The 15,554-nt window shown below is 32.6% G+C and overlaps 2 protein-coding genes across 2 annotated transcripts in view; both read right to left on the bottom strand.

The window, feature by feature from the left end:
* Window positions 1–9,351: 9,351 nt before the first annotated feature.
* LOAG_07199 (hypothetical protein) lies at window positions 9,352–11,301 on the bottom strand (the record flags this gene model as incomplete). Its single annotated transcript, XM_003142738.2, has 6 exons — window positions 9,352–9,441; window positions 9,537–9,607; window positions 9,969–10,056; window positions 10,178–10,288; window positions 10,900–10,998; window positions 11,208–11,301. Coding segments are annotated over 6 exons (503 nt in total), but the record flags the coding sequence as incomplete, so codon positions are not given.
* Window positions 11,302–14,292: 2,991 nt separating this feature from the next.
* The window catches only part of LOAG_16497 (hypothetical protein), a gene marked incomplete at both ends in the record, with an annotated part of 2,124 nt that continues 862 nt past the window's right edge, over window positions 14,293–15,554 (bottom strand). The window contains 4 exons of the mRNA XM_020449150.1: window positions 14,293–14,330; window positions 14,611–14,740; window positions 15,000–15,083; window positions 15,314–15,426. Of these exons, the coding sequence (XP_020307411.1) occupies window positions 14,293–14,330; window positions 14,611–14,740; window positions 15,000–15,083; window positions 15,314–15,426 (365 nt within the window). The remainder of the gene's footprint in view (window positions 14,331–14,610; window positions 14,741–14,999; window positions 15,084–15,313; window positions 15,427–15,554) is intronic.

Genomic DNA, 15,554 nt, shown 5'->3' with positions numbered 1-15,554 from the left:
AAAAAAACTCTGCAAACACACATGATCATTACAAAATCAGATTGATTCCTACAATAGAATTGTTCTTTCAGATGATTCGATTGATAGATCTAAAAATGAAAGAAACGGAATATTATGCAAATTAGTTGGGAGGAGCCGAAATCTCTTTAAAGCCAAGTGGGAGAGAAGGTTTTGAAAAGAACGGGAGAACACACTGAACCATCATTATCATCAGCAAAGCATCAGGTGGCACTGAGTTGAATCCGTATGGAATGGACGGAAAGGAGGCAGTCGATGTCTGACCATTACCAACAACCGATCAACAATATTAAAGATAGCAGACCACAACAAAAATGAAAGCCTTTTGAATCTCACATCAAATATTCCCATTAACAGGAAAGAGTTAAATTAAAACAACGGGAAGCTTCCATTTCCTCAAGTAGGAAACTTTGACAAGTTGCAGACAACATATTCCATACTCCCTAATGATTCTAAAAGTAATCAGTTTAGTTATCTTTAAGCAATCAGAAAGTAAACAAATGAATGACATGACCAATCAAAGAGCGGAAAATTTCACATGAGTGCAATATTTGTGGAATATGGAAAAACAGAATTACTTGAAGATTCTCATGCCTAAGACGCACGAACTATTCAACACATTTTGATAAAGATGTCCAGCAACGACAAGAACTACAAATTAAAACCTACTCATTGCTACGAACAACCAACTGCATCCTAAAATAATGAGACTATTATCGCGGGAGTCTAATTTACATATTCTTCCCTTCTACTGATGACTATTCATCATGCAGTCTTAATTAACATATTTCAACAATGGGAACCAAAACGTTTAAATTTCACAAATTTTTGGATAAATCTGAAGGAATTCTTCAGGTACGAGGCATTTTCGGTCTTCTATTTAAAGATCACAAGTTCGCTAAATAACGAAGAGTGATCCGGTAAACCACGGGTGGACCGGAATAATTCTATCAGGTTGATAATATTTCCAGAAATGCTTGTGAATCAATTTCGAAATGCATCATCCATCGAGCACGAACAAAAATGAGAGGTCAAAAGTAGCTGTTCGGTGTACGAGAAAGGGAGAGAGAATAGAGGGTGTTATTTGCTATGGTCACGAACAAATGGACGGAAGAGGAGACACTGTGATCGTTACAGGAGTGACCGAGTGAAGGTGGAGCCGATCGAGATGGATCGATGATAGATACGGATATACAGAACAAACACAGTAAGCAAACAAAACAGGAGGCGATGCGTTGTGCGACATTTCACGACAATAAGTGAAAAATGCGAACAGAGAGGGGAAGTAGTATTGCAATAATAAGTCCCGCAGAAATATAAAAAGATGGAATATTTTTTAATCGGGACTAATTTGGAAACAAAATTGGACAGTCTGAAATTTGTGTTAACCTTGTCAAAGTGTTCCTTTCTAAAATGAAAAATAGATATTTTAGGGTGATACTGCTCGAAATGTGAGGTTAAAGTAGGAAGTAAACTGTTGATCGATATTAACCGATAATGTTTACCGACTGATCAGAACTACCTCGATAGTCCGAGTATAACTGTAAGCCGAACTATCTTCTAAGCAGCCTATCAAAAAAGCCTACCACAATCGGTACATTGCTTACGCTCTTTTCGTACCTTAATAAATTTCAGGGTGTGGAAGAAACTCGGTATCTTGGCAAGTATTGAGAAGCCAATAAATGTTGAGAAGGAAGATAGGAGGAAATGAGTGGAATGAAAATATTTGTGGGACTGATGGGATCGTAGTACATTTTGTTATCTATACCTGCGCATCTCTCCTCAAACAAATGATAAATCGTCCTTTTGTTACTACCAAAGTACCGATTTTGGAAAGGAAAGAAAGATATTTACCTGACGAATAAGGCCAAAACACACAGTGGAATATTTCCGCCGTTTACTGATATGGTGAGGATACGGTTATTAAGAGCAGGTCTTAATATATTCCTCGAAGAGCGCCAAACCACTCAGGAATCGGTCAGTACAGACGATAGGGTTAGAATATTAACATAACATGAGCAAAAATATCTACAGCAAAGAATAAACTCGAAAAAGTAAATGGAATCGGTATAGAAGCAAATTTAGCGGAGATTTACAAAACTACTGAGTAATAGTAAAGGAAGTATTCTGGAAATGTATCAGTTGAATAATATATAATTTATTCTTCTAACTGGAGAGCTAAGCAAACATGGTTTAATTGTGGCAGAAGGATAATAAGATATTAACTTAGCCTATCGATTAGACTAAAACTGGCTAATAAAATATTTCCCCAACAGAGGTACACTAACCCTATCGTGACCTTCCTGTCTTTAATTTAAATTCATTTCCAGAGTAATACAGTGTGAATTTCAGAAGTTAACTTCAAAGCTAACGTTAAAACAGTGAATACATACATACCTTGATAGAAAAATGAAAAGCAAATTTTTAGAAGTTGAGTGGTAACATGTCAGGTAACAAAGAAATGAATTAGTTGTCAACTTCCAACCGAGCAAACCTTTCTTCCTAGAAAAAGTCAAATAAGACTTTAATATTTCCAACATTGCCATATATTAAAATTTTCACCTAATAATTAGGATAATTAATGTTACCAAATTTTGTTCCAAAAATTTTCTGAGACCATATCAAGCTTCGCATTTCACTTTTGATCCGACTTCACTTACTATGAAAATTACCATTCATTAAAATTAATTCGGCAACGTAAAAGCGATATAAATAAAATCTCCACTTTTATGAGTCCACTTCAATTAAATTTGCTTTGAGAACCAAAAATCATAGAAAAAAAAGGAAAAACGGATTCAGCATGACAGTTTACAGTAAATCACTCAAAAAATTCTTTCTGAGCAAATATTTGACCTTGATGACTTTTTAAGCAGTTTTTTAGGAGGAAATTTACCATGAATATCAACCAAATGACAGAGTCAGAATAAAGAAAATGTCCAAAGAGAGGCGGCTGATGTTTTATTGGTGAAAATAACATTAATCAACTTTCTTACTCTTGTTATGAAACAAATTTGCTGAAAATCTTTCTTTTCCGAATTTTGAATTTCATTTCTGATAAAAGGATACGATATCTGGCTTAAAGAAGAAATGATAAGAAAAGAATATTCTCCTTATTTATGCGAAAAGCAAAACTTTTCGTCATCTGCTTGACAAAATATTATTTAAAATGATTTGAAAATAAAATCTCTAAAGCAACTTTCAGTAGTATTCGGTGTTTAATGTTGGATGAATTTCCTCATCTTTTCTTAAAGATAGAATTAGGAAAGGTATATTTCAAATTTCAAATCTAACTGTGAAAAACGTTTCTGGCAAAAAGTTTGTGGAGGAAAATGTTCTGTAAAAACTAGCCTTTTTAGACATATTCCTCGAGGGAAAAATCGATTGGGTAAAAAACTCGATTTACAAACGAGAAATCAATTTTTTTCAAAAATCGGTTGAAGGTATCCTCATAAGGCTATCGAGAATTTTGTGAAAGGTCAAAGACTACACGAAAGACATTAATCCCGAATTTGGAGGCTGAAATGAGTGCAATAGTAAGAGGCGGTATTACAAATAATGCATTTATTGGATGTAAGAGTAAAGGTCATCTCATGACTACATAAGTCTAAGGATTAGAGAGCGGAAAATTGCGACAGAAGGTAACCGCTTTACAGGAATTATGGTGTTACATTTCATGTTTATTATCAATAGTAACTATTTCACAGAATTAAAAGGTAAATTCAAGAAAACTTGAAGGAACGCTAATTACTCAAAAATTATCCATACAAACTTTGTTCTTTGCTAGCGCAAAAAGAATTGTCACCCCTCCGGAGAACTGTCACTTCCTTCCTCGGAATTGTCACCCTTCTCCCTTCCTTATTCAAACTCCATCAAAGAGGTGCAATAATTAACTGATTGTACATCAAATCAGTTAGCGCCGCTTCATTCATATGAATGAAATTCTCCGATTTTTCATCAAAATAAGCGCTGAATGGTAGCATTACTGAGGGAAACTTTTGAGCTGCATTGCTGAGAAATAGAATTTTGCAACATCAATAGTTGTTATTGGAGGATTTGCATAGAGAGGGATGAATATACAGATGGAAAACATTGTGATAGAATGAAGAAAGGAAATGGACTGTTTGAAAAGGGATTTCAGTCCTTGCAATACATAGAAAGGAAGAAATTTTGGTTATACAATTTAATAAAGATTAAATCAAATTTATTCGACAAGTGGGAACTAATTTTAAAATTTGAAATCTTCTATGTTACGGCTTAATGATGAGATTCTGTTTAATTCTCTCAGCAGCGGCGGATTTCAATTGTATCCGAAAGGGAAAGACACATTCAAATTGATCAGTCATATTTCGATTTCTCTGATTATACTGATAGTTAAGTTTATGAACGTGAAAAAAGTTGGCTCAATTTTATAATTTTAAACAGTCATTCTAATTTTACTATGCAAATTCTTTTTTTAATTTTTTAATTTTCTTTTTTAGTAAACAAAAATAACGAAAAATCGGCACTGAATGGGCAGAAGAGAAAGTCGTACGAAGGAACAGAATAGAATAGGGAATTCAAAAAGGTTTGAAATTCAAAAGGAATATAACTTTAAGAAAAGGGAATTATGCGACATGTTCGTAGAAATACTGTTGACACATTAAGAACAAATAAAATCTTATCGACAGAAAGAGGTGAAACTTTGGGATGGCTAGGTGCAAATATAGAAAATCATGTCTTATTTATTTTATTCATACGGGCCATTTTACTTCACTGAGATTTTCCAGAGAGGAAAGCTCATGCACAGAATTTTCCGGAAGACAGGATTGATCCATTTTTCGTGATAACTATCTTTTTTCTGGGTTAGCATGGAAAATGGAAGATAGAGATTCGAATAAGCAATTTCGGTCTTCAATTCCGACATCCTCTGATGGAACAATATTTGAGCAAATTAATATTTAGGAAGCCGTCATTATAATTAATATAAAGTGGCTCATATGACATTCATATAATTACAATTGAAATGTTGAGTGGAAGGAAAGAATAGAATAATTATAAAAGCTGCATGTAACTTCAAGTTCTATCCGACGGAATTTTTGCATTACCTGATTAGCCTTATTCTTCTCGAAATTAGAGTTGAACCTTTACATTTCAACTATTGAAAGTAACCTTGGAGAAATGGAAGGAATCGTGATAAGTGAACTGAAAAAGAGAACTTTACATTACAATAAAAAAAATAACCAATGAAATTGATTCCACTGGGCTCGGCGACATTTGACTCCGCAGTAATTGAGTGAATCGATTCGCAGCTTGACATGTAACGTATTCTGATATCATTTATTATATTAGGATTTTGAATTTTTAGAATTAAAAAATTCAATGGGAAAGAAAACTTCCACCACGTTGATTCTATTCATTCTGTTACATCCCATAAAGCGGTAATTTGAAAAGAATATCGGAGATTGGCGATATGGGGGTGCTGGAATAAATTAATAATAAATATCATACGTGCTTGATAATAGGAAAAATAAATGAACGAATAAATTCGATATAATTATTTCACTATGCTAATTGATAATAATTAATCAATCGAGTTGAATTAGAGGAAAAAAGAACAAAGAATAAAAATATGATCATTTTGAGAGATGAATAATCAGCCACATGTACTCTTTAACGAATTTGAAATTGGGTTGAACCAAGCTGTTACAGCTTTTAAATCAAAATCAAGATCTATCTTTCACTAAGCAAATCATTTATCTGATCCAAAAGTAATTGCTTATATGCAAGTATTTGATCTTCCCATTCTTTACTGTTATCAGAAGACCGCCCGGCAACTACATTTTTTTTTCCTCTCTCTCTCCCTTTCTCTTTAAAATGTGTACTAACTGATTTGGAATTTTCATGCTAACTATCGAAAGACTATTTCGATATTTTGCTGGAAAAAGAAAATAATTCAGGGTAAAGGTAAGTGGTGTCTGAGAAACTCTCTCAGAAAGAGAAAAATAACGGAAGGGTGGCATTCTTCTTTCAACTCTCTTAAAAAAGGAGTCAAACAGCTTTGCTCATCAAAAAAAGAAAGGCAAGCATTACAGAGAACTTCAAAAATCTATTTGAGATAATATGGAAATTACTTGTAATGATCTCTATCAATCACAAATGACAGATTGGGCACAACAGCAATTTTCATTAATCTCAGAAGAATTTCGGTTTAACACCAATATTAATTAGTGTTCATAGTCTGGGAATTACGGTAAACACATATATTTCCAAATATCAGTTGGTTAAAATTGATAAAATTATAGATATATTGGAAAATATAAGAAAAATTGAGAAACTTTAATGGAATAGAAAATTTTTCGTAAGTGCAATTATCTTTAAAAGACTTAATTTGGAAGATATTTTGCAAGAATACAATTTAAGCATTACTGAAACTGATTTCTTTATTACTCTGAGTAGTAAAGAAAACAGTAAAAAGTAAAATTTTAAAAAAAAGGCAAAAAATTTGTAACAAAGAAATTTAGCTTCCATCAGAAATTAGTCCTTCCTTAAAAACGTTTAAAGAACTGATTGTAAGCTTTGAAGAAACTATGCAGAAAAAAACTAATATATTAGTTATATAAAGGCTATGTATAAAAAAAACTATATATAAAAAACTATATAAAAAGCTATATTTATAAAAAGTTATATATAAAAAAGTTATATTTATTAAAAGCTATATACTTTTTTTTACTTGTCACTCGTGATGCTTCCTTCATAAATAAGCTCTTTTTACCCCCTATTTGACATTCATTTACCTAAGTGCGTGACAAAAATTGGGCATGTGTGTCCTTCTCGATACTGGCACCGATACGTCTTTTCCTTTCATAGGATGATTACTCTTGCCAAGGCTAATAATAATTTGCAACTGTTCAATGTCCCGAAGGACAAATAATCATCCTATCAATCACAATGAACTGATTAATGGCTTTACTCGTGCCTTCAATATGCTATCAGTTGCCGATACCTATAACAGTTCTTTTATCTCGATCACGATGGACATCAACTAAATAGAAGTTGGACATTAAAGCAAATGGTAGAAAAATTCGCGACAAAGCTTGTCACTTCTGTACGTAGAGTGTTCATAGACATGATTCTGTGGAAAATTTATCTTATCAAAGATTTATCCTATCACTTCATCTTATCAATTCCACAAGATCACTGTTTCATACAAACAGCATACTTCAACTAAAAACATTGCTCAGAAAGTAGGGAAATTGTACAGTGTGGTATTATATGTCGTCATTTGATGATATCACATGTTAACTTTAGCATTTAATCAATCCAATCGAATAATTGAATTACTAGAAGAAATTGAAATGTTCAGACTGAATAAAAAGTGCTATTACCGTAAGCTATCTACAGTAGAGTGAAATTAACTTAAAATTCTGTCTTTCAAAAATTTATGCAAAACTAAGCAACGAATCTTCCATTCCATTGAAATCTAATCAAACCAATTGATTATTACTATCCTGAAGATTATTGTAATTATCCTATCGTTCATCGAATTTCTCGTGTACAAATGCCGACGTAAAAGGGCGCAAACAGTCAGGCGCAAATACGGATAGTAATAGTTTTGGTTACAAATGCTAATACAGATGGACAATTCTCCTTACATCGTTTAACAGCTGTTAAACAGGAGACAATATTTATATGTAATATATCTTAACAATATTGTCAGCGCTCACGCAGTTACTAAAAGTTACCATAAATTGACGAAATTAAACACCGAAAAGTTGAAATGATCGGGATATTCCAATTTTTGCCAGAAAATTTATTCATAGAAGTAATTCTAATAGTTGTTTATCTCTCCGTAACATAATATCCTTTCACTTTATAATACTTTTTAGGTAGTATTTTAACAATTAGGTAGCACTTTGACATCACATTAATTTAAGTTACATCAATAAAATGCCGCTCAAAAAGGATTGGAAGCATAGTTTTCCTGGAAGAATGTTAGAGAAGGAAATGAATGGAAAAGATTAGTGGTCAGCGATAAAAGAAATGAAATGATATATCGAATTTCAACCATTGTAAAATGAACAGTTGTAGGTAGCAAAATTCTCCTAATATTTCAATTTTTCGAAACAACAGGCATTCCACACTGTGATTCAACTGTCTTATTACAATGCCGCCACTTTCTTTCATCTCCGGGTGAGTAGCTATTTTGTAAGAAAAAAAAAATCTACCGATGAGATAGTTTGTTACAAGTAGTTGGAATGTTAGCACCAAACAACTTGAAAGTTTATTCAAGAATTTACCGCGATAACCAGAACGGATCATTACAACTGCTCCATTTCCGGTAAAACAGAAGAAGTCCTACACTTTCTGGATAGCGCTTGATGACGGCTGAACTAAGCTTATAGTGGTTTTCATTTAACTCTTTTCCTCCTTTAAATTAAAATTTAAAAATGACAGTTTTAAACAGATATCTGATATCCATATTTGTTCTTGGGGAATTTGCTTCGTCATTTCTTCAACGCCATCAAAAAATTGAATTATTCTTTACTCTTTTAAGAAATTACTGATTGAGTTTATAAATAGGTTAAGTTTATCAGTTAGTGATAAACTATTGTTTCGAATGCATTCATTTATGCAAATACAGATGACAAATAATAAAAATACATAAATCATCTCGATTTAGCTGTGAGATGTTGTGAAGGAGAATGCTTGCAAGGATAATGGATAAGTAAAAAGAAAAATTCTGAAGTACTGAAATACTCTCTAAATCTTTGCATTAGATACAAGAGACAATTCAGAAATAAGTAAAAAATATGACCCATGAAAGTGGACAATTTCATAAAAGTTGTAGATTGAGGCCAAATTTTTGAGGAGCACTTGTCTCGTTTTCCTTGAACGAGTTGATATGGCCATACAACAAAACCAATTCATTCTGAGAGAGAGAGGGAGAAAAAAAGACTACTCTTTGGCCTAAATTACAATCCAAACTAACAACGTTTAATCGAAGAAGAAAAACTTATACACAAAAAGGATGTGGAAATGTAGGAAAGAAAACTCTAAACATTTTATCAATTTGTATCCATACGTGGTCATACCTATCATTACCTGTTTTTTAAATCTACCGAAATTTGATAAAAACTAAATTATTGAAATAAAAAATTTTGGCAATTATTTTCTCGTATAAAGTAAAATTTGATTCAAAATACTTGTTGTAAAGTTAGTTGTGATTAGACGAAAGCAGATTTTTTTATGAAGACAAAAATTAAGGTGAGTTGCAATTTCAGCTTTGATTGCAAATTGAAAAAATTTCTCAAATTGAAAATGATAAACAACGAAATCTCTTCAATTTTACGATTGCTATGTTCCTGTCGTACAAGTTAGTTTGAACGTTTGGCATTGTTCACACTTCAATATTCTGGACGTTCGACCGTATTTCTCAATGTGTGCCTACAAAATAATATTTGTTACATTAATTTATTTTTGGCAAATTTCATTGAACTATTTCAAGAAATTATGAATAAAATAACGAGACGGAAACTTACTGTATTGGATATGGATTAGCAACAGTTTGCCATGCTAATTTATCTTCAAATTGCCAGTAACCTTGCCTAATCTGGAATATTCACAAATTGATTACTAATCAAAAATTAGAGAATTTGTTGAAATATAACTGAACTAAGCATTCACAAATATCGTTTGCAAATGTGCTTGGAAAAAGTTCACAAAAATAAACTGTTTTTAAAAAAATTGTCAGTGCTATGGAGAGTATTCGTTTTTTTTTTTTTTTTTAAACCATAATTTTCCTGATGATTTTTTACACATTGAACTATCCGTTGGAGGATTCATTCCTTTGTCAAATCACTGTCTCCTCACTTAACGAAATCAATATCTTCAGTATCTTTTTAAACTGTTTTGAGAAATTTTAATCAAATTTAATATGTTTTCAGCATTTTGTTGCATAAATCCAAACATACCTCCGGTACTGGTTCTTTATAGGCGCTTTCAAACAATGCTATTTCATCAGGATTTGGATTTTTTTCTTCATTTGTTACAACTTTCGGTCTTAACATAAATAACAGATGAATATCAAGAAGTGTATATGAAAAGTAAATGTTAGAGAATAACATTCTAAGTATCAATTACTGGGAAGTAGAAAATCCGATCATAAAAAATGATTACTTACGGTGTATCGTTAACACCTCCTTCATCGAGTAAATGAGCTGCCCAGCCACAATGAAGCATCAGTGTACCGACAATAATTAATAGTAACGCAATCGGTAATAAAACACCAGCGCTGCAAATTTACTCTTTTATTTTTGCTTTAGCTTAAAAAATTCCTATTTTATAACGATGGATCTCTTCTTGTCCTCAAATCTTGCACTTCACTTGTACAAGATGCGAGAACAAAAAGTTGACGTTTTCGATGACATTTTAGCCCATTTAAAAACAAACTGACCGGCAAACTTTTTTTTATGTAAACTCAGCATTTTAATTTCAGTTCACTGATGTCTTCCAACCAACAAATCTAACTCGTGCAATTTATTGCTGTGTGAATGTGTTCCTAAAGTTTTCTTCAAGTAAATGAGACAGTGTCACTTTTTTATTGCGAAATCACGGACCATGCATTCAGGCGACGGATTAACCAGTTTTTCCTGAAGGCTGGTATGATAAACAATCTATTGTATACGTCTTGCATTTATGCAATCACCAAAAGATTCACTAATTAGATATTAAGGACCAATCGACTTTTCTTATGCTGTGTTTAAATAGCTGGTGAGATTTGTCGCGGCTGTTTTAAAACAGAAATGCTATGGTGGACAATTGTCCGGCTATTTATTTTTTTTTTGTTTGGCTACTAGTTGTATCTTATTATATAATCAAATAGCAATTTAAAAAATAACTAACATAACAGAGCATTCAACAGCAATACAGGTAAGTAATAAACCAAGCAAAATCATCACACCAATTGCAAAGAGTATTGCACTGAGGATAACCACACATTTCCTGCAGTAGATATGCACTAAATATCAATCGAACTAATTTTAAGTGTGGACTTTAAAATTAAATGAAATATTTTAGTGCTCGAAGAGTTTGACAAGCTATTGCTTATATTTTGGACTTTTTGCAAATAATATTCTCAAATTCCATTTCTTTTATTGAATTCTTTTTTTAAGAACGTTTTTTTGTAGTCTTAGAAAAGATATGCTATTAACCTTGCTGGCCACACGCCAACATAAACAGGTATACACGAGTAGAAAAATATTGGACATCTTCGACGCAGGTACCATGGTTCATACTGAGACATCTATATGAATTGTTACACATTAACTTGTTATTATGCAATGGGGAACAATTTGCAAAAATGCAGACAGTGCCTATAACACTGGCCATCAAATCGTTTTTAATTGCCAATCTTATTCTTCTAAACTTCTCAATTTTATTATCTTAAAAATACCGAAAAGTAACTTTGATAGAATTATCCAAGGATCTAAGATTTAAATAAATTGATGGTATTTACTTCTGTACAGTCATTTACGCTCAGGAGCAACCACGTCTGAGAAATATCAAAAATGAGGAAACATCAGGTTAAACAAAGATGACTACCCAGGGGTGAACTTTATGAATTATTCAAAAAAAAAAAGAAACAGATTGTATTTTTAACTGATTTTATAACAGTCAAAATGCGAATATGCGAATACACAATGGATTACTATCTCCTTTTGGAGAATATGAGAGTGGAAATAGCATTATTCTTCGGAAATTGTGATAAAAGTGAAAAAAAGTTCGCGTTAACTTAATAGTCGCAGAATTTATCTTACAATGAAATTATGAGATGAAAATATTTCAAAAAAAAAAAAAATGAATAAATTAATGCAATTCGAATTGCAGAATACATTTATTTAAACCGCTGGCTGCAGGAAATATCACTTCACAACTACAATGACTGGAAGATTCTGGAGTGATTACTAACCCGGCGAGTATCTTGAAAAGAGCTTCCAGTGAACCGGATAGTATTTAAAACTTATTTTAGTATTATTTCGACGAAGTCTGTGACGAATGTTCTTAACTGGTAATCTGACCCAGCCATATATATCATTTAATATCTAATATAAACAATGAGTGGAGTTGGATGTACAATGGTAAAGAGAAATGATGGAAGGAAGAGCTCGAGCTAAATCGTTCAATATTTCAGCAGTGTAGTAGTAACTCAGTCTCAAGCTAGACTGAAGACAAAGTACAGAAAAGTGAAGAAGCTATCTCAGCTTCAGTAGTAACAGCAATACACCAGGTGCAGCTGCAACTCATCTGCAAGCCTTACTAGCTCGATGACAATCAACAATGATTATTTAGCTACTTTCAAGCAACACTTTACAACTAATCGGTTGTGATTGTATGTTTTTGAACTTTTGCGCTTTTCCCTCATTCAAATTTCACCTTTATTTCAACGAATGATTGTAAAGAAAATTATCGATCAATTTTTTTATTAAAAACTTTCAATGACCATGTATCTGCGACACTTAATAACTTCAACTTGTCATTTTTAAATTTATTACAAATAAATTCTTTCTGTCTTAATAGAATAATAAAGTTGAGTAACATATGCTTTTCCACGAGAAAATCAATAAATGAAATAATTTAACAACCGAAATCACAATAATGCAAAATTCGATGATGTCAACACATACGACATTCTAAAAAGCTCAATGACAGAGAAATTTCTCACCTTTCAATCATCGCTGAAAAATTCGAAATTATTTGAAGAACAAAGAATGGATATAAATGAAGAATGTTCAACAACTAATGTTAACAATTTGTTGCTAGTGGAACTGCTCGAACTGATTACCATTGGGGGCCGGAAATTTGATGGGAAGATCAAGTTTTGATTCATTCCGAATCAGTTTCCTCTTTAACTTCCATCGCTGAAACGAAAAGAAGCGGTATCTTAAGCAAATATCATATCACCTAATAAATTATTGCAATAGAAAGAATTCGAAATACGACCAGAAGTGAATTTTTTGTATATCTGATAAAAAAATTGGAAAAAAGGAGAAAACGTATGGTATTCGGTCACAACCAATCAGTTAATATCAGAGATTTTGTTTTTTGTGTTCACACTATTTAACAGTGACTACTTCCTATCCGTACGTTATAAATTTATCCCATGCATTTCACTATCTTTAGAGTAGTAGAATTAATTTGCAGAAATGACGATCCCTCGATGATTGCTTGACTGTCTCAAAGTAAGTGACTCTGTCCTGTTCGTAGGCAATCTCAAAGTTACACAAACAGCCATATTAGAAATGCAAAATTTTGCTTCGATATGCTTGGCGATAAAAATTACAATTTCAGCATCCAATCACAACAGAATTTGGCCTATCTGCTTTGTCAGTTCACTTTTCAAACTTAATAAAACCTTCTGTACAACCACTTATTTCGAAAAAGCAGGATCTTTTATGCATCTGAGGTATTAAATTTTCGAAACACCCTACAAAATAAAAATTGAATCTTTAGTAGCTATTATCAATTCCATTCTATTGTAGCTTTCAGTTACGGATGAACATTCCATTGGCACTGTACCGTATGCTTATGGCTCAGAAACTTCATTACCAAATTAAAAATTCAAGTAATCGATTTTTTTACACACCCCGCTTGATGGACAACAATAGTAAATGTGACAAATGCGAAAAGGCAAAACATGCAAGAAATGATAGGTCAAAACAGAATAGAGAAAATAAATATAGCGCGTGCTAGAGCGATGTAAATTTTGATAAGTTTCGAAATTGCATACTCTTTGTTCCTTCAAAACATGACATTTTTCTAATAAGGAGAATATTTCTCAATTAATGATTACGCTGGTTGAAGTGGAAAAATCAAAATTAAGCACCATAAAACATATGAAATTACAGCTGGAAAACATGAGAGTAAGAAGCCAATACAAAGTGAACCATGAAAACTCATCCAACGAGAGCGATAATTGTTTAATACGCCTGGTAAATGAGATTTAATACGGCTCAAACATGGTTTTCATGGCATTTGCAAAGTATACTAATCAAATTGTGTTCGTAACTAATAATCTACCAAGGTCAGAAAATCAATCATAAAAAACTATTAAAATCATCTAAGTAGTATGGAAACAACGAAGAAAGTGAACTAGGAGAAAGCCAAACGTTCCTAACATATTTTAATAATGTGCACAGCAAAAAAGAAATCAAATAAAACAAAACCAAGAGTTTCCAATCTTCTATAAACTACATTAGTAGTTTGCGAAAAAAAAAAATCATGACTGACGAGTTCACATCAAAGACAATCTTCCCTGTGCACAATAACAAGGCACCCTAAAAATAGCAACCAGTTTTTAAAGTTTTGTTCATTCTCTTAAACTGCTCAGCAATCATTATCCATGCTTCGTAGTTTATCTATTCATGCCGGTTGAAAATTCTTCAGCACATCACTGGGAGATCTAAAATGACAACTTTATATGAATAAAAATGAAAAAAATCAGCCCTTTCAATAACTGCAAAGATACGTCGCAAAATTTTATCCAGAAATTGCAATACATCTTGTAGGTAATCAAGAGAACCAGCAGTTCCATAAAAATTTGAAATCTAAACAAACTTTTTCTGGAAGTATCAAGGACTTCATATGTTGAAGCAAAAGGAGGTGGACAGCGATGCGAAAGCCCCTGATCAAGAGCAGCACGTTCGTATTTTAATGCAAAGTCAGCATTAATTGACCACAGAGAATGCTGGAAAATAGAAGCAAGGAACTTATAAACTAAGCCTTTTTCATATCAAATTTCGTCAGTTTGAACACAAGGATATTTAGCCGGCATTCCGATTTCCTAAATCTCTTACATCAAAAATCGGTTATCGGAAACTAAAGTTGTGATTTGAGGGATTTAGTTCATATCAAAATCAAACTTTTTCCCTCTTGAGACGCCCGAAGAAACGAACAAAAATTGCAAATTCATTTCCTTCTGAATCCTATCTGTTTACACAACCGACCTTGTACACGAAGCACTTAGAAGTGAGCAGTGTTTCTCCAACAGAAAATTTCCAATTTGGTAACAGTTTTCCATGGTTAGAATTCTACAAAAATTTCTGAAGTCATTTACATGGAATTATAGCACTTTCCATTAATAGATCATGCCGTAGGAAATGCTCATTTCCAAACATCCTCAAATGTCAACTCCATCCTTATAACTATAGCTATGAAAATAATAGTGTAATTCTTTGACATTTTCGTATCCTTGGATATTTAAAAGAAAAAAAAGACCTATATCTTCCACACTTATTACCATGCAAAATTATGTGCATACTAGAATAAGAAAGCGATGATATATATCGTTCAGAGAAAGTTGGCGTTTCGGTGAAGTGGCCAGTACACGATATATCCAACATAACAGCGAACACTTCTTGGTCAAACGTTCCTCTACAAACATAACGGAATGAATGAATCATTCGCATTACCTGATATTCATAAAACATTCAACTGGAACTTAGTGATTGAAGCAAAGGCGTTTGGACAGCAAAACTCGCGAAGCTCCGAAATATATATAT

This window comes from Loa loa, assembly GCF_000183805.2.
Source record: "Loa loa unplaced genomic scaffold supercont3.5, whole genome shotgun sequence".
Lineage (NCBI taxonomy): Eukaryota > Metazoa > Nematoda > Chromadorea > Rhabditida > Onchocercidae > Loa > Loa loa.
This window is presented reverse-complemented; position numbering and strand designations above follow the sequence as displayed.